At 37.5% G+C, this 27162-nt stretch overlaps 5 protein-coding genes across 7 annotated transcripts; 1 reads left to right on the top strand and 4 right to left on the bottom strand.

Annotated features, from left to right (window-relative positions):
• Positions 1-1881: 1881 nt before the first annotated feature.
• LOC120007522 (signal recognition particle 54 kDa protein 2) lies at positions 1882-7511 on the bottom strand. Of its 2 annotated transcripts, XM_038857791.1 has the most exons (10): positions 7411-7511; positions 7041-7331; positions 6204-6303; positions 5789-5942; positions 5206-5356; positions 4975-5123; positions 4028-4128; positions 3759-3916; positions 2992-3106; positions 2474-2811 (listed from the first exon to the last, which is right to left on the bottom strand). In XM_038857791.1, the coding sequence occupies exons 2-10, from the start codon at positions 7269-7271 to the stop codon at positions 2474-2476; spliced, it is 1497 nt and encodes a 498-aa protein (XP_038713719.1). In that variant the 5' UTR covers positions 7272-7331; positions 7411-7511. The 2 variants fall into 2 exon arrangements, with proteins under 2 accessions (XP_038713720.1, XP_038713719.1); XM_038857792.1 differs by lacking the exon at positions 7411-7511 and having other exon boundaries at positions 1882-2811; positions 7041-7271.
• A 291-nt stretch (positions 7512-7802) lies between these two features.
• LOC120007523 (chaperone protein DnaJ-like) lies at positions 7803-16595 on the bottom strand. The gene is made up of 11 exons (XM_038857793.1): positions 16090-16595; positions 15423-15491; positions 14269-14361; positions 12754-12875; positions 11385-11580; positions 10815-10990; positions 10393-10522; positions 9429-9589; positions 8978-9066; positions 8611-8704; positions 7803-8144 (listed from the first exon to the last, which is right to left on the bottom strand). Exons 1-11 carry the CDS (start codon positions 16405-16407, stop codon positions 8099-8101), a joined length of 1494 nt encoding a protein of 497 aa, XP_038713721.1. The 5' UTR covers positions 16408-16595; the 3' UTR covers positions 7803-8098.
• A 381-nt stretch (positions 16596-16976) lies between these two features.
• LOC120007936 lies at positions 16977-19684 on the bottom strand. 2 transcript variants are annotated; one of them, XM_038858428.1, is made up of 4 exons: positions 19589-19684; positions 18719-18864; positions 17544-18084; positions 16977-17443 (listed from the first exon to the last, which is right to left on the bottom strand). In XM_038858428.1, the coding sequence occupies exons 1-4, from the start codon at positions 19618-19620 to the stop codon at positions 17275-17277; spliced, it is 888 nt and encodes a 295-aa protein (XP_038714356.1). In that variant the 5' UTR covers positions 19621-19684; the 3' UTR covers positions 16977-17274. The 2 variants fall into 2 exon arrangements, with proteins under 2 accessions (XP_038714356.1, XP_038714357.1); XM_038858429.1 differs by having other exon boundaries at positions 18719-18874; positions 19589-19649.
• Positions 19685-23049: 3365 nt separating this feature from the next.
• On the top strand, positions 23050-25219 carry LOC120007460 (phosphatidylcholine:diacylglycerol cholinephosphotransferase 1-like). Its single transcript, XM_038857699.1, has 3 exons — positions 23050-23635; positions 24006-24143; positions 24679-25219. Exons 1-3 carry the CDS (start codon positions 23279-23281, stop codon positions 25012-25014), a joined length of 831 nt encoding a protein of 276 aa, XP_038713627.1. The 5' UTR covers positions 23050-23278; the 3' UTR covers positions 25015-25219.
• A 622-nt stretch (positions 25220-25841) lies between these two features.
• LOC120007358 (non-functional pseudokinase ZED1-like) lies at positions 25842-26834 on the bottom strand. Its single transcript, XM_038857551.1, has one exon. It carries the CDS (start codon positions 26832-26834, stop codon positions 25842-25844), a length of 993 nt encoding a protein of 330 aa, XP_038713479.1.
• Between the last annotated feature and the right edge of the window lie 328 nt (positions 26835-27162).

The raw sequence follows: 27162 nt of genomic DNA, 5'->3' as shown, positions 1-27162 counted from the left end.
TATGAGTCTTGGAGATTACAATCTTTTTCTTTATTTTTTATTTTAGGGATAAGGGAATCGAATCTTGCACAAAAAATGCATGAATGAGTATTGCAATAACTCTTATTCTTATAAATATTTGTTCTTGATAACGTTGAAAATTGTCTTTGGTTATGATAACGTATTTGGTGTTAGGGTTGACGTCGAAGATTATCCTCAGCACCATTGAGGATGACCTGCACAGATTAACACGTAAGCTACGAAGGATCCTAAGGGTTTGTTTGGGGAATCTCTCCGACGCTCAAGTCAGTAACTTCAAACGGGAATGTTCAGAGCTCTCTCTCAGTTGCTAGTACTATGCAGGAGTGCAAAAGTTCAAGATCCTTTACCTGTAACGAGGGTCCCTTTTTAAGTAGATTTCATTCCTACTATCTCAGATGGAATCATAGGAAGATGGATCATATCCTGATTTCTTTCCTAAATAGATTTATCTCCTTTTGAAACTCTTAGTTTCCTTTTGGATTTTGGTAACTATGGGTTACTGAGCAAGTGCTCGTTATGCTACCAAAAGGGGCTACTCGGTCTTGTCAAGGTGCTTTCTCTACTTTTGGATATCATGCCTTAGAGCATCTCCAATGGAGACATCAAAATCATTAACTGCCATTTTGGTTACTAAAATCAGTGAAATCTCTCTCCAACGAAAGAAGCATATGGGGCACCTAATTTGACGATCTTCACTTTTGGATGCAAAATTTGTTACTGAGGAGAGAGAAACTCAGGAGAACCAAATCATGGCACCAAAGGACACATTATCGTTGGTGAGATCTTCTTCTCTGAAATGACCATACAACCTGGAACTGAACCACAATGACGTTGTTGTCATTGTCTTTGTCTCTCCAATCCCTCATTCTATGTTGCAGCTAGGAGTATATCAAGGTCATCATCAGAATTGCTATTGAAGTTTAATAAGATACTAGGTCGTCAAAGTGAGACATCATCTTTAAAGACAATTTTAGGCAATCAAATATCAAATTTGAAAAATTTTAGGCGAACGCAATTCAAATTTTAAAGTTATTGGTTTCATTTAGGTAGAAAATTATGAAAACGTGTTTTCGATTTGAATTTCATCCAAAATCTTTTTAACGAACTATTTTCAATATTAAAGATGGACTTTACTATAGTGGATTAATTTTAATGGGCCATTTAAAATGAGTTTGAAAAATGGTTACTCATTTAACTATTTCAGTTAGAATTGCTAACTTTTTCATTAATCAAATGAAATATCAAAATACTGTAACAATAATCAAATGAGTGTTTTGATAGCTCAATTTGATGTTTGTCATTGAAGATACTCTTAAGCAGGCTCTTCACATCTCCTTCCTCGGGTGACATCCTAGGTCGGTAACAGCGGAACATAGCTTGATGAGATACTCGCTATATGTGCCAATTATAGTTCTCTATCCTAAAAAGGATTTCAGAAATATATGCCTAGGTTTTATGAACTATACACCCGAACCACTAATTGGAAAGATAAGGAAGGTGTGTACCATCCTAATGACCATCAGGTTTCGAACCCCCTCTCCGTTTTAAAAAAAAAAACCTACTGATAAATACAAGTACTAATCCATGTAGTTTCATATATTGGTCTGCAAATTAATTCATAGACATGATGAATGAACCAACGTAAAACATACCCAATACACGTGTATCTTTGAAGAACCAATGAACCATAAAAATACTAATTCCAAGTCCATCACATTCTTTTGCCATGTTATCCCACAGCTTTCTTGAACTTCGATGCCAAAGAAAAATATGAAGAAAGTTTAAGAAAGCTGTGGAAAAGCATGACAGGACTTGAAACCCCATATCGTCTTCTGATTCAAATGCTGTGAACACAAATAATGCACGAATGAAAGAGAGAGAGAGGATAACCTCTCTTCTTGCTGTTTTAACATTATGCAGGGATTAAGGGACCACTCTATATATATCTATATTTAGTCACAATATCAGCAGAAAAATACAACAGTAGCTAGCACACTCATACCTTCTTTGTGACTCCATAAGAAAACACAAACCTAAACTTAGAAAGATCATACAGGACAGGAGGCTTAGCATAAGCTCCAAAGCAACCCTTTCATGCAATGATATGTCACCACCAAACCCTGTTTCATAAGATGCAAAGTTAGCCCCGAGTCAATTGCACGACATTCTTCAAACTTGAACCCTACAACCCTCCCTCCCTCCGGTTAATATGTCCAAATGGAAAACCAAGTAACAATGAAAATATTATTAACCACCAGAAACTCATCTCAACTGTCGAAATTTTGCTGCTTTTCTCCACCTAAAGAGTTACAGCAATTGAAGAGTCCACTTTATATGTTTGTGCATTGGCCTATAAAAGATCTTGCATACTGTTCATGGCTTCAACTTTTATATGCCGATCCAATGTTTAAGTTGAGGTTACATCCAACCATGGCTGCTGCTGTACTCGACTTCATTTGTCCCCACCACCAAACATGCCCATCATATCTTTGCTAGAACCCATCTGCTTCATCAAATTTTGTAAGGCCCCAACACCACCGATTTGCTTCACTAAGTTTGGAGGAAGGACTTTGCTCATGTGCTGTGCATTCATATTTCGGGACAGGGCATTCATGTTCATGTCACCCTTCTTTGACATCTTAAATCCTCCCTTCATTTTGCTCCAGATCTTGGCAAGACGCTTATATTCTTCCAAGAGATCCATTACTTGCCTTAACTGGTGGCCAGAACCCCGTGCTATGCGCATAATTCGAGACTCATTCATGATCTTTGGATTTGTACTATCCAACTCTGCAACAATAGAAACGTTAGAAGTCGATATTATGCAGATCTTACCCACATAATATAATACGTGGAAAGATTGTTTTCAGGAATTCAACATGTGACCACTAGGTTGTACCATTGCACCTCTACCACCGGAGCACTCAAAAACTAAGTTTACTCAAGTGCATAAAATATTAATGGACTCACCAGCATCAGTCATTGAATCCATCATTGTCATGTATCGCTTAAGCTTGGACTGGCTTTCCTTCTCGCTGCCTTTCGGCATTAATTCAGAACTAAATCCTGGTAGCATTGAGAATACCTGTGTACAATCCAAAGGAATATTTAGGACAAAGCTTTTTCAACGAAGATCCATGAAAAGTCTAAATGCATAAAATGAGAGAACATAGAGAGAGATAGAGTTCAGCAACAACAACAAAGATATCAGAAATTACTTTACATAATATCAACAATTAACATCTTCATCCCTCTCCCTCTCCCATCTCTCAATCTCCCCCTCCTCTCCCACTCTCTCTCCTCCTCTCTCTCCCTCTCCCTCTCAGCAAGTGTGTTTCACCATAAACTAAGCCCTTGTTTCTTATTCAGAACACATACTATTAACAGAAAGTAGACAATAAAAGTATATCCGGACTCTTAGGAAATCAGCAACATTTGCATGACCTAAAATGAACATGTCTTAGACACGTGAAAGAGACATTGTTAAGAATTCTCATTGTTGTCAAAATTATGTATGAGTGATACTTCAGGAGTTTCCATAGCACATTGCAATCAATGGGTCAACTGGTATTTCTAGCACACTCTTTTTTGGAATGTAGCAGTTCTAGCATACTCACATACTCAGGGCAAGAATGACATAGAACATCAATAACTTTTTTCTTTTGAATAGAAATAGAACGTAAACAACACATGGCAAGAGGAATACGATTGACCAAAATTCAATTCCAGATAATAACCTGGCCAATTGGACCCATCTTAAGTATATTCTGAAATTGCTCGTACATAATTCGTAAAGTAAAGGTTCCTTCAGCAAGTTTCTGCATGAGCTCAGGCTGCTGGTCCATGGGAACAACTTCATGAATTTTGTCCATAAATCCTGACCAGTCACCCATGCCTAATATTCACAATGGACAGTAGTTAGGAAAGGATTTGAAGTAGTCACAATTGCAGAAGCCATAAGAAAATCAAATGCAAAAGCATAAATAACTGAGTAAGTCATACATACCCAATAGTCGACTCACAAAAGGTTTAACATCAAAAATTTCAAACTCATCCATATGTTCTCCAGTCCCAATAAAAATGACAGGACTCTTTGTGGCAGCAACACTGCACATTCAAATGTGGAGCAGAAAATGTCAGAACTTACAAAATTATACAAGTTCTTTGCGGAAAAGCCAAAAGTTTCAATATCTTACTTAATTGCACCGCACAAGAAGTCATTTAAGTTGTTGATAGAAAACATTGTCGCTCATTTCTTATTGACACGACTCAAACATCATCCGGAACTTTATTCTGAAAGTTTGATGTCAATTGCATGAGTCTATGAGAAAATCAACGAGAATCCACTACGTGTATTCATCTCCGCCATTCATTTCTATCTAGGATCATACTTTCATCAACTCGTATTGAATCAATATTATTTCTTGCTAATTCAAGCCATGTTAAGTAGGTCTTCATCTTCTCTTTCTACTCTCTCCTATACAAATTCTCTCGATTTCCCTTTCCGTCGCATCACTATCTTTACATTGTACATGCTCATACTATCTTAAATGGTTTTCTCATAATTTATCTTCATTTGGTGCCTCTCCTACCTTAAATCTAATAATCTTATTTCTTATACTATCTTTAATTGTGTGGTCACATATCCAACGAAGCATTCACATTTCCCACTACATGCATTGACAGGTAATTTAAAAGTATTAAAAAATTAATTTATTTGCATCAAACTAAATTGTTTTACTTTTTTGTTTGCGCATATTTTTCAACAATTGGATATGTCAAAATTAAAGCTTCATTATTAATGTTATCTATTGTTCCTGAGTTTGTGGCACAAGCTAGGAATTATGTCATGAAAAGTGGGGGGAATAAAAGATCAAGAGAAGAAAATGTATACAAAAGTAACATCAAAGAAAACCAAAATGGACCGAGAGCTCAAGTATAGACAACACGTACGCACTAAGTGCACCACCACCCTTTGCATGACCATCCATTTTGGTAACAATCACAGCTCCAACCGCAACACTTTGCTTGAATGCTTGAGCTTGGTCAAATGCAGCTTGACCTATGCTGCTATCCATGACAAATATAACAAGGTCTGGTTTCTGGGGAACGCATAATGAACAATTCATCAATAAACATACAAGGTGATTAGTCAAAGAAGAGCGTGCAAAACCAAAAAATCACCGTTGCTTCAGAAACTTGACGCATTTCCTCAAAAAGAGCAGCCTCCTGTTTATGGCGTCCACTAGTGTCGACAATTATAAGATCACAATTTTCCTCTTTAAATCTTTCCACACCTTCCACAGCAATTTTCACTGGATCGGATTCCATGTAGCTGAGATAAGAAAAATGTTTCAGAATCAGAACCATTGTCAAAGCATGATTACCAAATTTCCCAACAACATAAAAGAACAAGCTGTATAACTTTGCTCAAGTTAGTGCTAAGTGGATACATAGAAATAACATGGTACCATAAATGTGCATAAAAATGGGAAAAAAAATGCCAGGTTGAATAGTCAACTTTCAGGGGAATTTTACCGTTTCTCTTATCTTGTCATTTACAATGAACTTACGATACATATTTATAATAAAACAATGTGCACCCTGATGGCAAAAAATCATTCAAGCCAATTCCCCTGTCTTTGCAACCACAATATTTAAAATTTAATAACCTTGTGGAGAAAGTTTTTTGAAGAAACAGTGACTCACAAAAAAAATCATAGAATTATTCATTATAACCACAGCAACCTCATCTGTAAAAAAGTACCTTCCATAGAAAGGAATTTTGGCTTTGGTGGCATTCTGCTTCAGCTGATCAAAAGCACCAGCTCGGAAGGTATCAGCGCACACTAATGCTGGTTTCCAACCTTTTTTCTGATGATAGTAAGCATACTTTGTACATGTTGTGGTTTTCCCAGATCCTGAAGATTTGCCAAAAAAAAATCTATAAATCTAGCACAAGACAAGTAACAAAAGGGTGACAATTTACACTTCCACGAACACATTTCACAGATAAGCGTTTTGTGATCAAAGCTACGAAATATGAAGTATAAAATGAAACCAGTCATTGAAATGATCGGGAACAAATGGAATCTGCTCCGTCCAAATAATTTGTGACAATCTTATTCCATTTGATTTAGCTTGAAACAATCCAATCAAATAAATGTGGAAAACTTTCATACCTTGTAAACCTACAAACATGACTACACTTGTTTTCCCTTTCTTAGGAGTGAAAGAGGGCTTCCCAGGATCCAACATTTTGCAGAGTTCATTGAATATTGCCTAGAAAGAAAGCATCCCTCTTAATAAAGTAAAAGCATAACCGTATATAGAGCATAAAACACACTAACCAACAGAAAAGCCATACCCACAATAGAATCAACTGTGAAGATAACACTACTAAAAGAAGAATCACAAGCCAAGGTGGCAAAAGAAATCTCGCAAAGAAGCTGTACAAGGATAATTATTCTTCAAAAGGAAATGGGGGATTTGAAGCCCTGTTCTCAGAGAAACCACTTGAACCAGTGGTGCTTCTCAATTGTTCTTTCATTCTCTTTCCTCCATAATCACTATGAAAAAACTAAATAGTAACTTTTAACCGAAAACTCTCAACCATTCAACTCATTTCATACTAGGGTATGTTCAAATTGCCTGCTGGGGTGTGATTAAAGATAGCTTCATAAACCAAAAAAGACCAATTCGTTGCTTCCTGTTCCTAACAAAATTTTATGTTTGGACGGGCTCACTTTTGTCCACATACTAGTTTTTCGCCACCATCGCCTCTTCTGTACAAAATAGGAATTTGTTCCCTCAAAATACTACAACACCACCAGACATAGATTCAAAAGTCCACATCTTTGGACTTGGTAGAAATTTCAAGAGATGAGTTTTCACTCAAATATGCCTGTACAGCTTTTACGCCTGTTTCTGCGCCCATTTCTTACGTCCTCACTCGCACGCAGATTGAGACATCAAACCGATAAAAAGGAAAAAAAGGATAAAAATGAAGGAAAAAAAACCTGCTGGATGATCTTGCGCTTGTTGTGGCCGGCAGCGAGATCTTCGAGGTTGACAATCTTCTTAATGTTACTCTGCATGTCGCGGACGAGCTTGAACTGGACATCAGCCTGGAGAAGAGCGCGGGTTATCTCATTCAGGCACTCGTTCAGCGCCTTCTCGTCGATTATTGTGGCATTGCTCATCTGCTGGATCGCACGGGATATGCTCCCGCCTAACTGTGCCAACACCATCTTCGCTTAATCCGAATTCGATTCACAGCAGTTGCTTAGGGTTTTCTGTATCTGCCAATCCTGAAAGAAATAAACAGATTAAGCTTGCGAAATATTACTCTAAATGAACTGAAATTTGAAAAGAAAGCGTAACAATTGCCTTATCTGTGTATCTGTGGCTTCTGATCTGAAGGAGAAATTGAAGACAAAAATTTAGGGTGATAACTTATCGGTTTGGGAGATTTTTCTTTTTGGTCGCTGTTTGACGCACAAGAAAAACGATGCCGTTTTAACATATTTTAATTTATATAGAGGAAGGATAATTATTGACATTAAAAAATATAAAGAGACAAAATGAACTACAATTTACGATATCACCACACCGCAATACATTTGAAACTAAAGCCACTTTCACTCTCAACTCATCTCAGTTGACAGCATTTTCAGAATCAAAACACGAGTTTTTTTTTTTTTTTTCAATTTTGTCCTCAATTATTTTTTTTTTATATTTTCACAAATAATTATCAAAAATTAATTGATATGAATGAAAAATATTCAATTGTACTTCTATTATTCACTACAATACCACATGCAGCTGCCATTGGCCCTTTCCTACTCTCAGGAGTACACATCAATGAAAGAGGTCAATCTATATTCATACATCATCTACAAAGATTTATAGAAGGCGAAAACAATGAAAGAATATATGCACTGGTCCATTTCATTACGACGCAAAATGCTGATAACCAAAGGCAACATCCAATCTAAGTGAATGACTTCATGGTTCTTGAGAAACAGATTCGGAAGAGAAGATTATAGTGAGGACTTCACCTAAGAACTACATCCAGCTACAGGTTGTCTTTGAGCCATTTTAGAGCACCATTTGCAACAGACCTGCAAATTTCGCCATTCTTGCGTGTCAATAAGATGAGAGAAAACAGAGAGCAGAATATCAAAATGAACCTCCCTAAAAAAGAATACTGCGTCTGAAGTGGGAACATGCAATAAAAACATTTTCAAGTGGGAAAAAAAGTGTCACAAGAAGAGTATCTGGGTAAGTTTCAAACTTTCAATCAATGAGGGCGTAACCATTTATAGCCTGTCATCCACGACCAGTGGCTTCCGCTCATATTAATTCAAGTAATCTAGTGAAAAACTCAAGAAGCATCAAGTCATTCTCACTCCTCAGGGTAGAAAACATGTGTAAATAATGATAGCACAAGCTCCAAAAAGTAAAAAGTGCAGAAGCAGAAAGAGCTTAGCAAATTAGTGCACAGGTAATAGCAATTCACGAACAATCAGAGTTAGGCCGGGTCTATAAACCAAATATTAAAATGTATAGGCATACAAGAATTATTACCCAGCAAAATCTTTTAACTTTTGCCATATATCGTTCTGATCTTCCAATTCGTCAGCTTTTGTTGTGACAGCGTCCTGACTTTCTTTATTTGCAGCTGAAGGAGTAAACATCACAATGAATATACAATCCAAGAACCTAACATAACAGCTTGCATAACAGATGAACAACAACATCACATTGCCAGTTTTCTCCATTCCCAAGTAAGAGAAATTACTTCACAATTGGCTTCAACAGTAACAATCAAGTTTCAGCCAAGCTACATTTCCCATCATATTTGCTAAAAATCAAATCCCAAAATGGCACTCAAGCAAGCTACATAAGATACATGTACTACATTAATTCAAAAAATGTCAAAGCTAACACTTACTAGCAGGCTCAGTTTTTGGACGAGTTCGTGGTCTACCGGTTGGGTCATTCAGATGAGAAAGTTCTTCCAGTAATTCACGCTCTCTAGCACTGTAGATACAAGCAAGAATTTGCAGAATTTAGTTTCAGAAAGGAAAATATATGCATACTCACACTACAAATACAAGAAAGTATCAAACTATCAATGATGCTAAGTGCTAACCATCAATGGGATATCAATGATGTTCTCTGATGCTAACTATCAATGATGCTGAGTCATAAATTTGTATTGCATGTTTCACCATAAATCTACAACTATGGTTCAGCTCAGCATCATACTTCAAAGAAAAGTATAGAGTGATGCACCAAGAATTGAACATAAACGTATTTGACATGATTAAGTACACATGATAAAATTAAAAAAATGCGGACAAATCCTATTTCTTAGTAAACTTCCACTAAGGTTTTCATACCTAACACGTTTTGGTATGGTAACTTTAATTTTAAATAAGTGGTCGCCACGTATCGATGGTTTGTTCAGTTTGGGAACACCTTTCTTTGCCAGGACTAACACATCTCCGGGCTGGGTTCCTGCTGGAATCTGTAATTCAGTAAGACCTTCTACCGTCTTCACCTGGTTAAATGCCAATATTCATGTCAGGTAGATGGTACAAAACGATAATGCAAAGCCAGACGCTGCAAACAAACACTGCAGAGAAGTATTGAAACAAATATGAACGTCATAGAAACACACAGGTTAGTGAGGTTACAATGACATATCATAGCCTGGAAGCACTTTTGGCAAATAGGACATCCACCTGTCTCTTGAAGGTTATAAAAATTCTTAAGCTTGCTCAAGCTGAAACTCCCCAAAAGAGTTCAAAGAAAAAACTCAATAAAAGTGTTGTCGCAGCAAAAACTTCAACCAGTTTTCCTTCAACAATAAGTAATCAGTGTTGCAATGAAAGAAATCACGCATCTGGCAGAGACACTTTATGCATGCATATCTCAGTGTTCAATTATACCATTCGTAAAATCTCAAAAAATTTAAGAATGTACATGCTCGGAAATCTTATAACTTCAACACACAAAGCTAAACAACACCCGTACACAAGGCTTCCACAGTGGCGGGGTCAGACAGGCAAGATGTACGCAGGCCTCACCCCACATAATATGTGGAGAGGCTGTTTCTGAGAATTGAACCTTCAACACACAAACTTGCAAAAAATATTCTGATAACTTTAAGTAATTATGCGACCAGCAAAATTATTCGACATTTAGCATCAGATTCAAAATATTAAAACTTTTTTTTTTTCTGGGCAGATAGTAAGAAAATTAGACAAGTATCAAATAGAAAAAGTAAAAAACAAAATAGTTAAGAATTCAAGCACGAATAAATTCAATTGCCGATGCTAACTAATAACAATAAAAGATTACCGTAACAACAGCTCCCAATATGGCATCAAGATAACTGATAGATGTTGTGGAGATAAGGTTTGTACCATCCCTCTGGATTTCTGTCATCTCTTCCACATCAAGATATACATAAAGATCTCCTGGAGGGCTCCTGCAAGAAACGAGAAAATCATTTATGAAAACAACAGATACCATCTTGATAGCTTCTGAAGACATATACTAAATAAAGAAAAATGCTTGGATGCAAAGTATTAAATATCTTTTCACCAGAAAATCAAGGTACTTGACAGGTTGGCACTACAAAGGAAAAAGAAAAAGCGAAAATTCTAATATAACAGATTAACAGGAAGATTACTTACCCCAGGAGATAGTCAACAACTCTAGACTCTGTGACAAAAAAATCTGTTGAAACTTAGAGATAAAAGAAATTGTCATCCACATACCCTCTAGGTCCAGCATCGCCCTCTCCGGCAACTCTAAGAATGCTGCCTGTGCTCACTCCAGGGGGAACTTTAACTTTGATAGTTTTCTTAACACGTATGCGTCCTTCCCCAGAGCATTTACGACAGTACTCAGAAATAACTTCACCAACACCTCCACAATTAGGACATACAGAAACCTAAGGTAGACAAGAAGATGGCAAATTAAAAACAATGCACAACAAACCACTGTTAGTATGTTAAAACAGGAAAGAAAATTACTGGGTGCAGATGATCAATCCAAAGAAAAACAACTATATCATTTTCTTTATAATCACGTATAACTCAATTGGACCTTTCTCAGGATTCTAACATATCTAGGAAGTCCTATCTGTCATTTGCATACTGATATTTTATAGTTTTGCTGACAACCAGAACCACTATTTCATCCCAAAAGAAATAATAACTAAAGATAAAAACAAGAACACATCCTGAAAACTTTTCCAAGTAAACTATTTTGGCTCCATCAGTGTAGCTGGAGTGGATATCTCTGTTGCAAACTGGCAACAATATAAACGAGAAGGGGGCAATCACCTGTGAAAACAAGCCAAAAGGCGTTTGCTCAGTTCTCATAACTTGGCCCTGTCCACCACAAGTTGAGCATATCCTCATCTTGGATCCAATCTTTGCTCCTGTACCAGCACAAACTTCACATGTTTCCCAATGGGAAAGCTCAAATTCTTTTTCAGCTCCAAATATAGCCTCAGAAAATTTTAGCGTAACATCATAACTGGAGCACAAATGACTGAGTCAAATCAAATGTTCTATTTCCAATTTAAGGAACTCAAATATGAAAATTTTGAAAAAATAATAAGTTCATTGGATTTACAATCCGTTTAATAACCTTTATATAATTCAACAGAGGTGCACATAATTACTTATAAAAAAAGGAAAAAGAGGTGCACATTATTGAGATGGCAAGAAACACCATTCATCATCATCCTCCGCGCCGTGGTCGGCTACATGAGTCTACGAGAAAATCAAATGGAACCCACGTCGTGTATTCGTCTCCACAATTTATTTCCATTTAGGACATACTTTCATCAACTCCTATTGAATCCACATCCTTCCATGCTCATTCAAGCCATGTTTATTTTAGGTTTCCCTCCTCCCTTTCTACTTTTTCCTACAAAAATTCTCGCGATTATCCTCACCTCCGTACCGCTATCTCTACATTATATATGCTCATCTTAAGCAGTTTTCTCGCAACTTATCTTCATGTGCTACTCCTATTTTAGATCTAATAATCTTATTTCGATCTGTGGCAAGACTGCAGGAGTAGCACTAATTGAAGACAAGTCACGAGTAACATTGTTAAAAAAATTATTTGAACGAATTATTCAACTATTTCCAGGTAATAATCTAGATCTAACATGTTTGCTTCATGACACAAGCATAATGAGCAAATCTAAATGTCGTAAACAACTCCCATTCAGAAGGCTCCCTCAGTGGATAAGGTCGGGGACATACAAAATGTACTCAAACCTTGCCCCCCCCCCCCCCCAGCACAATATGTGGAGAAGTTGTTTCCAGGAATTGAACTTGTGACCTCTAGGTTGCACCCCTGCAATTCTACCGCTAGGCTACATGTTTGCCTGTAAGCAAATTTGGATATAAATATATATAAAATATTAGCTAAGTTGCATGGTTATGCTCTATCAGTACAACTGTTTCAAAACTCTCATCACACATATAAGACTAAAATAACAACTTCAAGAACTTGATACTTGAACAATTATCGTAAACTCTGTAGTTGGGTACAAGTCCTAGCCTCCTAGGGATGAACTCTTATGTCAGCACTAAATTGAGAAAACAAAAACAGCAATGTAATTGGTATCAAGAAAACAAATAGCAGTTGGCATTGAAAAAGAAAGTCCCAACTAAAAACACAACCTTAACTCACCGTAGGTCTTCGCCCTTGGTAACAGTATTACGGCGACCATTCCTGAATCCAGTTTGGCCCATACCAGAAAAACCACCCATACTCGGTCCAAAGAATGTCTCAAATAGATCAAAAGGATTAGTCTGAAGGAAAAAAATTTGTGTAAGCAGCATGTAGCACTATTCTTCACTCAAGACAATTTGCAACTTAAGCAGTTGCAGAATGACTTCTAGATGATTCCACTGCGATGCCTATAGAAAAAGGTATCGGTTCTATCTGATAGAAATCCGTTCTGCTATCAATCGTCATTCTACCTTCTCTACTTTCTATCTTTCTGAATAACAAAAGTTTAAAAAAATCAGTCACTATCTATAGGTAGCATTTAGCATTTTTCTCTATCAAAGTGGGAAAAAAATAGGGACAGCAATAGATACCCCAATCAGCTAAAACAAGTTAAAACCAGTGTTGTCACGAGGCGGCCGGGCGCACGCCTAGGCGCTCCAGGCGAGGCGAGGCGCACCCTAGGTGCCTCGCCTGGCCTCAGCCAGGCGTGGCCTAGGCGCGCGCCTCAGACCAGGCGCAAGGCTGGTCAGGCGTGCGCCTAGGAGAAATAAGGTTAAGTGTGTTGTTTTTTGGGTTGTCAATGGTGAAGGGAAGGCTTGTAAGCAACGTTTGGTTTGTTCTCGAGGTTGAAGATGAAGTGAAGAAGACAGACTCTTTTTTTTCTTCTAAAATTAGTATTTATTTTATTTTTTTATGTGGATGTTGACTTTTTATACAAAAGTAGACATGACACATATCAGAGCATAATTACTCTATTAGTCTATTTTCTCAGGTCTGTTCAATTTTCCTTAATTTATCATTATAAAATGGTTTGAATTTTTCAAGAAAAAGTAAAAAACACATAACAGGAGTGATTTATATTATAATTTACACTTACTAGTATATGTATGGTAATCCATTTATAATATAAATAAAGTTACTTATATTACAATGAGCTAGATACCTTGTGCAGTCCAGGAATTTTAAGCTTTATCATATATTTATCATTTTTTTTTAAAATTGCGCCTAGTTTTGCTCGGGCGCGCGCCTAGGCGTGCGCCTTGCGCCTCGGGCATTTGATAGGTGGTGCGCCTTTGTGCGCCTCTCGCCTTTAACAACACTGGTTAAAACAAAAGAAAACGTCTTTGCAAATAGCAAAATGACACCACTGGAGATAGTGTTAAGAAATATGTGGAAGATTATAGAAAAACTTTGAAAGCAAGGTGGCTGGCCTCAAACGAAGGAGGCCCTCAACAGTAATAACAACAAGCATAAAAGCAATAGTTGATTGCTGATGCTAGAAATTTTAACCTTAGGCTACCTAGTGGAAGCTATATTGCCCTAAGAGAACATCCACAAATAAAAATAGCATCCAACCCAAGGACATAAACCATAAGCAGGCTAGCCAATCTTCACTCAAATGCTAATTTATTTTCCTCCAATTACTATTAGAACCATATCATCATCAAAAGAGTATGCTGATAGACACAGTACCGTATAAGTAGCTGATGCCCCTCCTACAGTACTCTTAACTCCAGCTTCGCCATATTGATCATAGAGAGCCCTCTTTTTATCGTCTGATAGCACCTGACAGTGTCATACTTCAGAATTCAAAAGACAATGTGATAAATACAAATTGAAACAAGACAATGCAATCCAGAAAATGTTCATAGCAATGCCTACAAAATACACATAAAGCATCGATGATAGAACATGCTCCCAAATAGGTATACCGTAATTATTTCTAGTAAGACCAAGCTTTTTTTTAATCTCATCTTGTACTGAACCAACTACAGCCTAGGAGATCCCAGTACTTTGTAAGCTTTTGTCCTTAAATGTAGATGTCCATTGGATGTGTCCGACGATCTCCTCCTCCTTGCACACGCCACAGTATAGCTGACAGCATAACAAGGCTGACATATACACCACCATGAAGCCCAGTATTTGAGCAATCCAAAGATGATTCAATACATTTTGACCCAGCAACAATTTTTTTCCTTTCTTGACGAGAATAATAAGCGTGATAGGGGACTCGAACCTGGGATCTTGTCCAGGATCAAGTCCTAAGGAGTAGGCTACCACTAGACCAAGATCTCCTCGGTTCAAAACAACAAAATGTTATGAGGAGGTGAACTCTATCAAAAATATCTTATTCTAAATGAATGTGCTTTTTTAAGTCTTTAGTATATGTAGTCTAATACCATTAATGGTTAATTTAGAGTCCAAAATTTTGCAATGAGCAAAACTTCTTAAGGTCATCGACGTTTTCTCTTTTAAACTATCTTTGGTCCCTTTTGTAGTTAATGTCATTTCACTTTTTCCATCCACAAATAATATCCCCTCAAAGTCTCATCCTGCAAAGTATTGTTTTACATAATTGCTAAACAAAACTGAAGCCTTTGCCACGTCACACATAGTTGCACTTACATATTTATCATACTACCGTATAGCAATAGAACTTGGGTAACATTCTCATAAGTTTCCACCAAATCAGAAGTAGGCCATAAAAGAGATTTTTTTAGGAAAAAAATACAAGATAACAGCGTAAGTTCATGACTCAATTCAATGACACAGTAAGCATTTTGAAAGCATACTAAAATGTGGCCATGAAGTATTCTGAAGATAAATTTTCCATTTGAATTGCATACCTCATATGCAGCACTTATCTCCTTAAATTTTTCAGTTGCTCCAGGCTCCTTGTTGACATCAGGATGGTACTTCCGAACAAAATACACAGCAAAAAAGGTCAGGAATCAGGATAGCCAAAAAGAGGGGAAAACATACAAAAGCCATAAGTCCAGAACTAGTGGTGGATTGGATCAAAAATTGAAGTTGAAGAAGTGCAATGGAGTAACCAATTAGCCCAGCACCCAACAGAGAAACATTTTTGCTTCCAATCAACCCAAATTTTAGCAATTCTAACCAGCCATGACAGAACCAAATTTCCTACGCACAACTTAAGCTAATCGAGTTTCAGGAATTTTATTTTCCTAGTAGCACCCATTACATTCTCTTCCAGTATAACAAGTTGAATTTTGCTCATTCCTCTCTAAAATTTCTTAGCAACAAAAAATATTACCAATAGGCAATAGCCGTTAACAATTGATACAATTCAAATAAATCAAGCGGATTAAAAGGGAAATACGACAACTCTTCTTCACAACTCGAGTGTCCAGTAGCATTATCTTTTCTTCTATTAATTACTGAATTTCAGTTTTACCTAATCTTTCTTCAGATTCTCGACATCTCCAACAAAAGAAATCACTGAATAAACAGAAAAAATAATAATAAAGAACGACAAAGTGGATGTAGTACCTGACGAGCTAATTTTCTATAGGCGGCCTTTATCTCTTTGCTGCTGGCTGACTTAGTCACCCCAAGAGTGGCATAGTAATCACCAGAAGCACTAATAACAGTGCCAACACGATTGGCAGGTACTCTTGTACTAAATTTTGATGCAGAAGAAGATGCTGATGACGCCGTCAAAGTAACAAAACCCTTGTGGCATCCACTACCAAAAAAACAAGAAGACGAGGAAGAAAACGAGGAACTGGTTGGGCGTTCAGCGCAGAAGCTAATAGAATAAGGGAGGAGGGACAGAGATGTGGCGGTGGCCGCGGCGGCGGTCGCCATTGGAGATGTAGATAAAGTGTTTGATGAAGTGCTCAAGAGAAGTTTGAATTGATTTCAGTCATGTTTTAATCATTGGTTGCTTAGCGTCGTACCGAGAAGAAAATGGTCGAATGAACGACGCACTTGTGGATGAAGGAAAACGGAAGGAGTGAGATGTGTGGCGCTGCGTTGCTTTCGTTGCACAAACGTTTTTGAACAACTAACAGCATCATGTATTCGTTCTTTACTTTTTTAAGAGACCGACAATTAGTAGGCCCAAAGATAACAAACAATTAGCAGGCCCAAAGGCCGAAACCTCAAATGCCCTGTTTTTTCTTTTATCTCTAAGTTTGGATATTTAGATTGTCAATCTTTTTTTAAATTAAATAATCCTATCAAATAAAATTTGTAAAAATTACTCTTTTTTTGTAATTAATCTTCTATTTGAGTTTGGTATCAATACTTTTCTTTTCTTTTTTTCTTTCCATTTCACCCTATTTTTTCCTTGGCTTAATACTTGCTGCCGCATAATCTACATTCAGAACATATTTTGCAAGAATTTAGATCAATAAGAAGATAAGATCACATCATCAGTTCCAATTGGAAATTCACCTAAATCATCAACATCATCAAACAATTTGTTGCAAATGACCTGCAATGGTTCTTCTGTTGCTTATTAAGGTGTGCAGTCTTACAATCCTCAATACAAATATGGCAGCACTGATGGAAGCCATTCTGTAACCTATCCTAAATTGAGTGGACAACAAAGGATTGTCCCCACAAACAATACCCAAAATTCTTTACCGTTAACAAGTCCCAAATACTATAACAACATATATGACATACCCAAGTTAAGGTTGTGAGAGGATCCTTGGAACTTCTTGGTTTTCAACTGGACCCCAAGCCCTTGAAAGGTACTGTGGTGAGATCTTTTCGCAGCTTTTGTTGTGCTGCAAATTGGTGGATTGCATCTTGAATTCCTGCAAATGCCACAAAGAACTCTGCTGCATCTGTTTGAGTCAACACCTTCTTCACTATTAATTCCAATGCCTGAAACCTGTCCAGCACGTATATACAGACTTAGCAATGCTCATATTTTTCATGTTCACTGGCTGTGAATAAATGTTAGTATGTCACTCAAAGGGAAGACAACGCACCTGAGTTGTTGTGCCTTGGCAAAGACTCGCTCAACTTTCTTGAACTCAGTCTGAATACAATTCAGAGGAGCAGCTGCTGGTTGTTTGTTTACTGGAGCGAAAGGAAGGTGCAGGATACATGTGGCTTGAATCTCGGCCATTTCTTCATCAATTATTGCCTCCTCAATGCGTATATCATGGATAAGCTGTGATAGGATCAGTTCAATACCAGCTGATTCTGATAAGGAAGATGATGATCGCGAGGGAGAGGAACGTGACAGGCTATAGAGGAGGTCCAAAATGGCTGACGGCCGCCAATCACCAAGCCAGGAAAGCGCAGCAAGTTCATGTGGTGGAGCCCATTTTGGCATGAGGAGCTGGGACATGTCCTTGAGGCGAGTAGGAGTCAAAGCCTGATTGTAATGGGCATGGAACCTATTAAGTTGTTCCTCAATTAACTCCTCAAGTTCCCACTTTGCCTTGAGTTGTTTCTCCAGTCTTGCTGCTCTATTTTTCTGCTCCTGCCTCCACAAACCATATTTTTCACAAGAGATGTCTTCATCTGAATAACATGAAAAATTATCAGCTTATACAAAAGTGGGTATTTCCATGTATGTGGCCAAACAAAATAAAAAATAATCATTCATTGAGCAAATATTGTATTCTGAATTGAGGTCATGATACCGACTAAATAACCAAGCAATTAAGATGATACTAAATAATCAAGCAATTAACTTGTAGTCATGTACCATAATGACAGTAAAAAGAACAGGTTTTGAACTGTTGTCAACTTCACCAAGCTGGAACAGGCACGAAGACCAGTCAGGAATTTTACAAGAAAGGTTCCCTCTCCATACTGTTTGATTATTTCTACTGTAACAGGCAAGACCAATCGAATAAAATAGAACATCCACTTTAATTCCTCATCGGTGAGATTCTCTCTCTATTTAGGCATTTTATGAACCTCAATCAACATTTGATGAATGATGATAATGCTGCTCTTGCTAATTTTTTGGGCAGTGAAAGCGGGGAGTCCAAATTTTCCAGCAAAAGTAAATATGATACTTCTTTTATCACTACAATCAGATCCTCTTGTTCTTTATGGGGAAATATTTTAAAAGAAACAAGTGAATTTAGGAATCATTTCTTCATTGATATGACCATCAAGGAAGGAAAAGAAAGTCACTGGTCTTTACCTCCTTTTGTTATTTCTCTCTTGTGCAGGCTCATGCATTCAAATTTCTGAGCTGCGTTACTAATCTCATCAACTGTCCCCCCAGCTTTCCTTGTAATTCTTTCACCTTCTTCACCCTCTTTGCAGTCACTCTCTAGAGAATAATTCCTGAAATTCCCTTTTGTCAGCCAGGGAAAAAAAAAGATTTGGGAGATTTCAAAAAATGGGATGTATCAGTTGTCTCAAGATTCTATATTAGCTTTCATTTTCTCTTATTTCAATGAGAAACAAACACAGCCGAGTTACTGTCATCTCCTTAGTTTCATCAAGAAAGGAATGCGAATTTAAATTAACTCCTAGATATGGTTCAAATTGGGCATGAAACGCCATATTTACTTCCACTTCCTAACAAAACAGACATCAAATTAAAGTGCAATCAAACCGAGACCCTAAATTCGTTTCAGAGAGTTCAATTGTTTTTATAGAATCCAATTTTTTTTCTTTACCTTACTTTTCTTGACAACCAAACAGATCAAAAGTTAGAGCTAGCCATTGCATACATTCTTCTTCCTCACAAAAGAAACAAAAAAAGACACAGAGAATCCTATAATTTCTTCGATTTGCAATCGTGTCTTCTGCATCCGAACAGAACAAGTCTATTTTTGGTCATTCATCTTCTCAACAACAACAAAAGAAACAATGAAGACAGATGCACATCCTCATATCCGTGATAGATGCAGCGTTTTCTCCAAACCCTAAAATTGCTTTTAACTTTCTTTCCCTTGTTTTCTCAAGAACCAAACAGAGAACTCACTATGCACAGTTTTGCATGGATGGTGTGATGTATATCAAGAAGTGAAAGAACAAATAAGGAACTGGTAATCGAGCTTACACGAGAGCCAGTGAAGTCGTTCCCTTCGTCATTCTTTTCGTCTCTTCTATATTCCGCGCTTGTTTTTGCTCTCCTCCTCCCTCCCTCCCTCCCTGTCTCCTGTCTCTCTGAAACACGAATTACCTGAAGTCCGAAACGAGGACAAGAAACTCGGGTAGATACCGATACGGTAATTTCGTAAAATGGGCTGGGCTATTCTGGTCTGCACTGGAAAGTTGGAGCAGAGAAATATGATTAGCGAGCCTAAAATTTTTGGGCTACTAAGAGACATTGGGTTTTGGACCCAATATATTATATTAAGTCCCACAGAGCCCACAAATTTTATTTGTTTTTTTTTTTTTTTTCCTTTAGTCCAAAATTGTAACGCATAAGTCACACAAGTAATAAAGTAATGAAAAACTATCGTTTCCTCGAGAATTAGTTGACAAATAGCTAATTATTAATTATGATCGCTATTTGGAGAACGGAATAATTTGATGACATGAAACAAGTGAATTAAGTTGAGAGAATCAATTTCAAACACAAAGATGTAAATCAAGCGTTAAAAGCACTAGGATACCTAACTTTGTCGTCCCCTATTCGATTAAATTCCTTTGACTCGTTAACCCCTAACTATTAGATATTGTTGATAATCGATTTTCCTATCCTATTCGATGGTCCATTCCCGGTTACACAACAAATGCCTTTATCCCTAACTCATGTTATTCCCAATATTTGGATTCAATTGGGCAAAAACCCATTAAGATTTGAGGATGAACCGTGTAGCAAGATTGGAGGCCCCAAAATATATATTTTTATGTATTAGTGTATTTATCAAATGTTTTTATAACTTATAGAATTTTATTAACTGTTCCAATAACTGTTGAATGGATTGACCATCTTATGAATCGAAAAACATATGTTGAATAAGTGTGACTTTGAGGTTGCTATTAATGATTTTGTTTCTCAAAATGTCGTGAGCTATATAAGATATTTATGTAATTTCATGTAATTTTCAAAATGTAGATTTTTTTTTCTTTTTCCAATTTTTGTAATGACTGATTGTAAATTTTATGTAATGAAATTCAAGGCGTGATTGCCTAGCCTCCCAAAATTGGGTTCCAACCATAAAAAATTTCATGTGTTATATTTTATGTTTTTTAAGTATAAAGGCCTCCAAAAAATTTTTTGCCCAAGGCCTCCAAAAAGGCAGAGTCGACCTTGCATGTAGCGATTACATAGGTCATTCCTTTATATTCCTATGGTTTATGCCATCTGTGATATCTATTGTAACGACCCGTCCCGACAGGACCCGACAATCGTTACAGGCACCATGGGCCACTACCCCCAACCCATCACCACACTAGAGCGGACGCACCGACTCAACCTAGTAACTGGTAGGTTGTTGGTGAGAGTCGAACACCCGACCTCATCACCAACTAAGCCATGGCCTAGTTGGTAGCATAGGTTGCCATGGGCACTATGTTAAAGGCTAGGTGAAGGGTTCGAATCCTAGCAACAACCTACCAGGTACTGGGGGATTCAGTGCGGCTGGCCCAGTGTGGTGATGGGTTGGGGGTAGTGGCCCATGGAGCCTGTAACGATTGTCGGGTCCTGTCGGGACGGGTCGTTACATCTATGGTGGAAAGCAAACCCTAAATATCTTCTTTAAATCTCAATCTAAGCAATAAAACATTTGAATGTTGAGCAGACATCCAAAAACCTTTTTATATGCCCCAAAACCTTTTTATGCAACTTCATGACCGTCAGGGTTGAAGTTATGACTCACGTGGACGTCGCTTTTCCTTCTTCCACTCCCCCCCACCCCCCCACCCCATGAAAAGCACTCCTATCCAACTTCTTCAATACCATGAAAGAGATTGACACATCTGCCCATGCTCTGACCTAGTCTTCCACCACCTGTACTATTCATAATGCCGACATTCTCTTCTCTTTTCCCAAAAAGAAGCATTTACATTGTGCTCATCTCTGGCAGTCCAACTATGTTAATTTCATTCCATAAAGAGTGCTAACTAACAACATCGTTAATCAACCTTCAAACCTGAAAAGCATATGAGTTTGGGATGTCATTAATTTGTGAACTACTTGCATTAGTTGTCTCCAATTGTCATTAATTGGGCGTGTGAGACACAGTGTTTTAAATACCAGATTGGATCGGCCATTTCAACCGATTGAATTGGGTATCGATCCGTCCACTGATATGATTTAACTTAAAATACTGGGTTGTGTTGTGTCGGTCAAAATCAGTTGAACCAATCAATTTTACCATTATTGATTTGGTGTCAAAATTTTTTTAAACTAACGTTAATTTTTTAATTTATAGATAAATAAAAATTTAACCAATATCCGAAATCTCCAAAATGAATCCTCAAGTGGATTATAAAAGTGATGATTGTAATTTTTTTAAAAAAATTATCGATATGAAAGGTTTGTTGTAAACATATAAAAAATATGTTAAAGAATTACTAGTGAGGTTCTTTGGGCACCTAAGCAGGAAATCCTAATGGCTCGTTTTGTTCGCGTATTTGGAGATGGGAATGAAAAGAGAATGTCAAGAATGTAAATGTTTGGATACAGTATTATCATACTTTTCTGACATTTTTTGACGTCATTGATTTCCTTGACAATGTTTGGTTAGAGTAAAAATTATAATTATTTCACATTGTATGACAAATTTAAATTAAAAATAACACTTTAATTTGAATATTCAAATAAAAAATTATAAAAAATAAATATATTTTTATTTTATGTGATCATATTTAATTAATTAGAAATGAAATAATATAAAAAATTACATAATTATGGGATATTTTCAAATTCACATTATAAGTATTTAATTAAAAATAAGTGATGATTCTAAGCATTTCTCTATTTTTGGGAGGAGAAGAGAATTCCTCCCTTGAACGAAATCCAACTTTCCTTGAAATTCTATATTCCAAGGATTGCACTAACCAAATCTAAAAATCATTGACAAAAGAAAAACTCTTGTTCTTAGAATCCGCGAACCAAACAACACCAAAGCCTTAATCACCAAACCAACATAATTTTTTTTACTTCTATCATTTGAATTTTGAAGTACATATTTTATTTTTATGTCGCTCGATCGATTGAATTGGTTATATCACATGCCAATCACCTTATCGTTATAATTTCAGTACCAATATTTAAAACACATAATAATTAATAAATAAGATAATTTTGCCACGCCATCCTAGCTAAAATCCCCCCTAAATTATAAATAAGATAGAATGAGAGTTGGTGACTTTGTTATAATAATAATAATAATTATTATTATTATTACATAATAATTAATAAAGAAAAAAAAGAACGAAAAACAGAGTGACTCACACAACAAAGTAGATCTCGCACCAACGACCAACCACATATCAGTATATCACTGATCATCAAATAGTCACGTTCTCTCTGATTAAGTCTTCACGTCAGAATCGCCACACACTTTCACACAGCTCCACTCCCCCGTCTCCCTCCCTCTCTCTCTCTCTCACTCTCAAACCTTGTCCTCACTTCGCAACTTTCTCTTCAACACGTATTACTACTTTCCCACCCACCTTCTCTTCTTTGGAGACTCCGCCGTTAACGCCTCCGTCTCTCATACTTTATATCAATAACCCAGAACATTATTAGTCCTCTATTATTCATGCGTCGCATTCTCCGTCACATATAGCGATAATGAACGGCGCCTCTCCTACTCCCTCTGCTCTATATAAGAGACCAGTCAACGGCCATCATAACCCCGTTAACGGCAACCACGAGTCTGCTAACGGCGTCGAAATCGGAAAGAAGGTTGGAAAGACGGCGTCTTTCTTGCAATGGACGGCGGATGATGTGTTTAATGTGTTCAGGTATCATTGGATTCCGTGCATCTTCGGCGTGGGATTGTTGTTTTTTATGGGCGTGGAGTACACGCTCCGGATGGTACCCGCTTCATCTCCGCCGTTCGATGTTGGGTTTGTGGCCACGCGCTCTTTTCATCGTTTGCTCACTGAATGGCCGGAGCTCAACACTCTTCTTGCAGCTCTGAATACGGTATGTTCTGTATAGAAAAATGCTCTGGACTCCCAATATATATGACTCCATTTTACCCTTAATCAGTGGCTAGCGTTGAATATTAAGTAGGTCCTATATCTATACTTATAATAAATGACTATCAGAGATGTAGTATAGGATTTGGGGAAGATGAGGTCATAAATTGGGGGTCGGTAGCCATGCTGGTCTGTATATTTGATTGCATTGATATGCATGCAATTGAGTTTCAGTGATGAAGAACACAAGGGGGTGTGAAATACTGAAATGCAGATTTACTGAAAAATTAAATTTTTTTTTTTTTAAAATTTTGACAACTTGCATTTAATCTGATGAATAAATATAATATATATGTGTGTGTGTGGTTGTATAGGTGTTTGTGGGGATGCAGACAACATACATATTATGGACCTGGCTAATGGAGGGAAGGCCAAGAGCTACAATATCGGCTTTATTCATGTTCACTTGTCGTGGAGTTCTCGGTTACTCCACACAGCTACCTTTGCCCCAGGTTCCCTGTCCCCACTTCTCTTTGGATTATACCAACCTTGTTTGTTGTTGCTTTGAATCTGAGTCCACACGTCTTTCTTCTTTTAGGCCATTGTCTATAGTATTTAAGCTCAGAAAAGGCTTCCGACCTTAGTTGTGTGAGAGTGAGTGAATACAAGTGATTGGAGGTTTCTGTTTTTTGGAATGCAAGTGATTGGAGGTCCACCCAAGTGTTTGTTGAGACACTCACACATGTGATTACACTAGTATCAACACAAGTTCTTTGGGGTTTGTGTTGAAGTTTCCAGCTCAAACACATTAAAGATATTGTCCGCTTTGGGCCACGTGCCCGTTCGGATTTGTTTTTCATTGCCATCACCATTGGTTCTTAGGCCTATGAAAACGCGTATACAATGTGAGAAGAGATATGTTGACGCACACATCCTTTTGTGCTTTGCGTGATAGACTCAAATTATAGTATTGCAGCATGATAATAGTGGAACTTCTTGTAAATGCTGGTGTCATTAACATTACTCTGTCATTCACTTTGTGATCAGGGCTTTTTAGGATCAGGAGTGGATTTTCCGGTAGGGAATGTGTCATTCTTCCTGTTCTATTCGGGGCATGTAGCAGGGTCTGTGATTGCTTCTTTAGACATGAGAAGAATGCAGAGGTGGGAATTGGCATGGACTTTTGATGTTCTGAATGTTCTACAAGTTGTAAGGCTGCTGGGTACTAGAGGTCACTATACAATCGACTTGGGTGTTGGTGTTGGTGCTGGAATTCTCTTTGATTCTCTTGCTGGAAAGTATTTAGAGAGCAGCAGAAGAAATTCAGCAGCCTTTGCTAATGGTTCTCCCAAAGAAGCTTTTCTCAGCAATAGCAAAGGTTGACACCACATGTTGCTAGACAAGTTCTTGGTGTTTTGACCTCTAGACACTTGTTCCAAATGTCAAAATGTGTTGAAGTGCTTTATGCATGTATGTTGTTCAAGGAACTAGACAATGTACAAGTTCTGTGTTCTGTGTTGTTGTTGTTGTTGTTCGTCTTTTGCTTTCTTTGTTAATATATCCTCCTCCTCCTCTGTTCAAAAGTTCACAGATGGGTAAAAGAGTGGTACAATGTGCGTACCTTCCTTAATTTGACCAAATCACAGTTCACCCATCTATGTGATTTTCATGTAAACCCACTTATTCTACTTGGTTATCTCTTTGAATTTAGGGTTTACGGTGTTTGAGATCGGAAGTTCGAACCAACCAATTGAGATATTTTTTATTGTGGAATCTTGGTTTTGCGGTTTGTTCTACTTTCGGACCCTTATTCACGTGGATTTTGGTCTAGTCTTACCTGTTGCCATTAAGGTTTACACCCACTCAACTATTCTATCGGTCGTCACATGGTTAGATAAGTCAATACCACAACTATTCTATCGGTCGTCACACGGTTAGATAAATCCATACCAAAAAATGAAGAAAAGGAAGGACCATGGAAATTGTTCAATGATTTCCCACTTGTTTCTCAAAATTCATAGGGAAGAAATTCAGATAGATTGTGTGATTGACTGCAACAATACCTTCTCTGTTCTTTTCTTTTATTTCTCATGGTTCTCCTTTGCTTTCATTCAACTGAAAAAGAAAAAGATGTATTCATGAAACCTTGCAGTGAATGAAGCATTAATTGACAATTGCCTAAACATTCTTAGAAATCTAGAAAGACACCTCTACAAGAGAGACAATGACTCGCCTAGAACATGTTTGTTTCTGATAGATTTGAGTGCTTGTGCAACTTCCTGCATACTTGGCCTTGCATTAGGATCTTCTCGGACACATTTCAGTATGAGCTCTCCAAATTCAATTACTTGCCTCCTGATTTCCCCTTTCAACCCACTGTTCTTCATCAGGTGATGTCGGACTATATCATCATATTCTTCAAATTGATCACGTAGTTCCCTTATACGCTTTCCAGTCAAAATATCCATCAATACAATCCCCAAGCTGAAGACATCGCTCTTTTCGGTTAAACGCGCCGTTAACAAATAATCTGGAGCTATGTACCCACAGGTTCCAGTTATTTCAGTTATTTGTAGTGCATCCACGTGTGTTTTGCCCAGGGGGATTAGCACAGACATTTGGAACTCGGAAACTTTGACAATGTTGTCGTGGTTAAGGTATATGTTACTAATCTGAACGTCTCTATGGATGATAATCCTGGAGGTGCCATAATGGAGATAAGCAAATGCGTTGGCCATTTCGTTTGCGATTCTCAACTTGGTCTCCCATGGCAGACTGTTTATCATCTCATGCGAAAGATTTTCTCCGAATTCGTAGACCAATATGGGGATTTCAGTCTCCAAGCAGCACCCCAGGAGCTTCAAGAAGTTGCTGTGATTGCTCATGTTGGATGCAATTGCTATTTCTTTTGCTACCAATTCAATAATATACTCAGACGCAGGCGTTACTTTCATGTACTTCTTGACTAAAACAGAACGAGATTCGTTTGTTCCCTCATACATGCAGAAATTCCAGTCCTGGTGCAGGAGTTTTCTTCCATCATAGTTGTTTGTTGCCCCTATGAGCTCTTCCTCCGAGAAGCTTCTGATGGGATTGCACTTGCCATTAAAAATTCTAGGCATCTTTTCTAATATCTTACCTCCATTCTTCAAGACAAACCGCTCTCTCTCTCTCTCTTTCTTTCTTTCTTTTCCACCTCTCATATTAAAGTTTTTGGCTAGTTGGGTCTTCTCTGCATCCAAAGGCCTTGGCCTCTACTTAAGTAGTCATTGAGAAGAAGCCCGAAACTTCATCGCTGCTTCCTGCAAACTTCCATGGACTTAAATTTCCCTTTCTATGCCTATCATGGAGAAGCTCGAAACTTCATAGCTGCTTCCTGCAAAATTCCTTGAACTTTCCCTTGCCATGTCAACCATTCTTTTTGAAGCCTGATGTAAGTTGGAATCAGCATTACGTTTGTTTAATTTTGAAGCTCCTTGTTTTTTGATGTTCAAAAGTCTTGTCAGTTACTTTTCGAGAGTTGAATCTTCT

Source organism: Tripterygium wilfordii, chromosome 10 (genome assembly GCF_013401445.1).
Source record: "Tripterygium wilfordii isolate XIE 37 chromosome 10, ASM1340144v1, whole genome shotgun sequence".
In the NCBI taxonomy this organism is placed as follows: Eukaryota; Viridiplantae; Streptophyta; class Magnoliopsida; order Celastrales; family Celastraceae; genus Tripterygium; species Tripterygium wilfordii.
This window is presented reverse-complemented; position numbering and strand designations above follow the sequence as displayed.

Bases quoted from the DNA above. Each gene is read 5' to 3' on its own strand.
- LOC120007522 (XM_038857791.1), bottom strand. From the start codon at position 7,271: ATGGTGTTGGCACAGTTAGGCGGGAGCATATCCCGTGCGATCCAGCAG. The intron at 6,304-7,040 runs GTTTTTTTTCCT...CTTTCTTTCTAG, and splicing joins AGCGCAAGATCATCCAGCAG to GCAATATTCAATGAACTCTG. The intron at 4,129-4,974 runs GTACGTGTTGTC...TTGAATGTGCAG, and splicing joins GGTGGTGGTGCACTTAGTGC to TGTTGCTGCCACAAAGAGTC.
- LOC120007523 (XM_038857793.1), bottom strand. From the start codon at position 16,407: ATGGCGACCGCCGCCGCGGCCACCGCCACATCTCTGTCCCTCCTCCCT. The intron at 11,581-12,753 runs GTGAGTTAAGGT...TTTGTGCTCCAG, and splicing joins ACCAAGGGCGAAGACCTACG to TTATGATGTTACGCTAAAAT. The intron at 9,590-10,392 runs GTAATCTTTTAT...GCATTTAACCAG, and splicing joins TATTGGGAGCTGTTGTTACG to GTGAAGACGGTAGAAGGTCT.
- LOC120007936 (XM_038858428.1), bottom strand. From the start codon at position 19,620: ATGACGAAGGGAACGACTTCACTGGCTCTCGT. The intron at 18,085-18,718 runs GTAAAGACCAGT...CATGTTATTCAG, and splicing joins GAGAGAAATAACAAAAGGAG to ATGAAGACATCTCTTGTGAA. The intron at 17,444-17,543 runs GTGCGTTGTCTT...CGTGCTGGACAG, and splicing joins GCCAAGGCACAACAACTCAG to GTTTCAGGCATTGGAATTAA.
- LOC120007460 (XM_038857699.1), top strand. From the start codon at position 23,279: ATGAACGGCGCCTCTCCTACTCCCTCTGCTCTATATAAGAGACCAGTC. The intron at 23,636-24,005 runs GTATGTTCTGTA...GTGGTTGTATAG, and splicing joins TTCTTGCAGCTCTGAATACG to GTGTTTGTGGGGATGCAGAC. The intron at 24,144-24,678 runs GTTCCCTGTCCC...CTTTGTGATCAG, and splicing joins CACAGCTACCTTTGCCCCAG to GGCTTTTTAGGATCAGGAGT.
- LOC120007358 (XM_038857551.1), bottom strand. From the start codon at position 26,834: ATGAGAGGTGGAAAAGAAAGAAAGAAAGAGAGAGAGAGAGAGCGGTTT.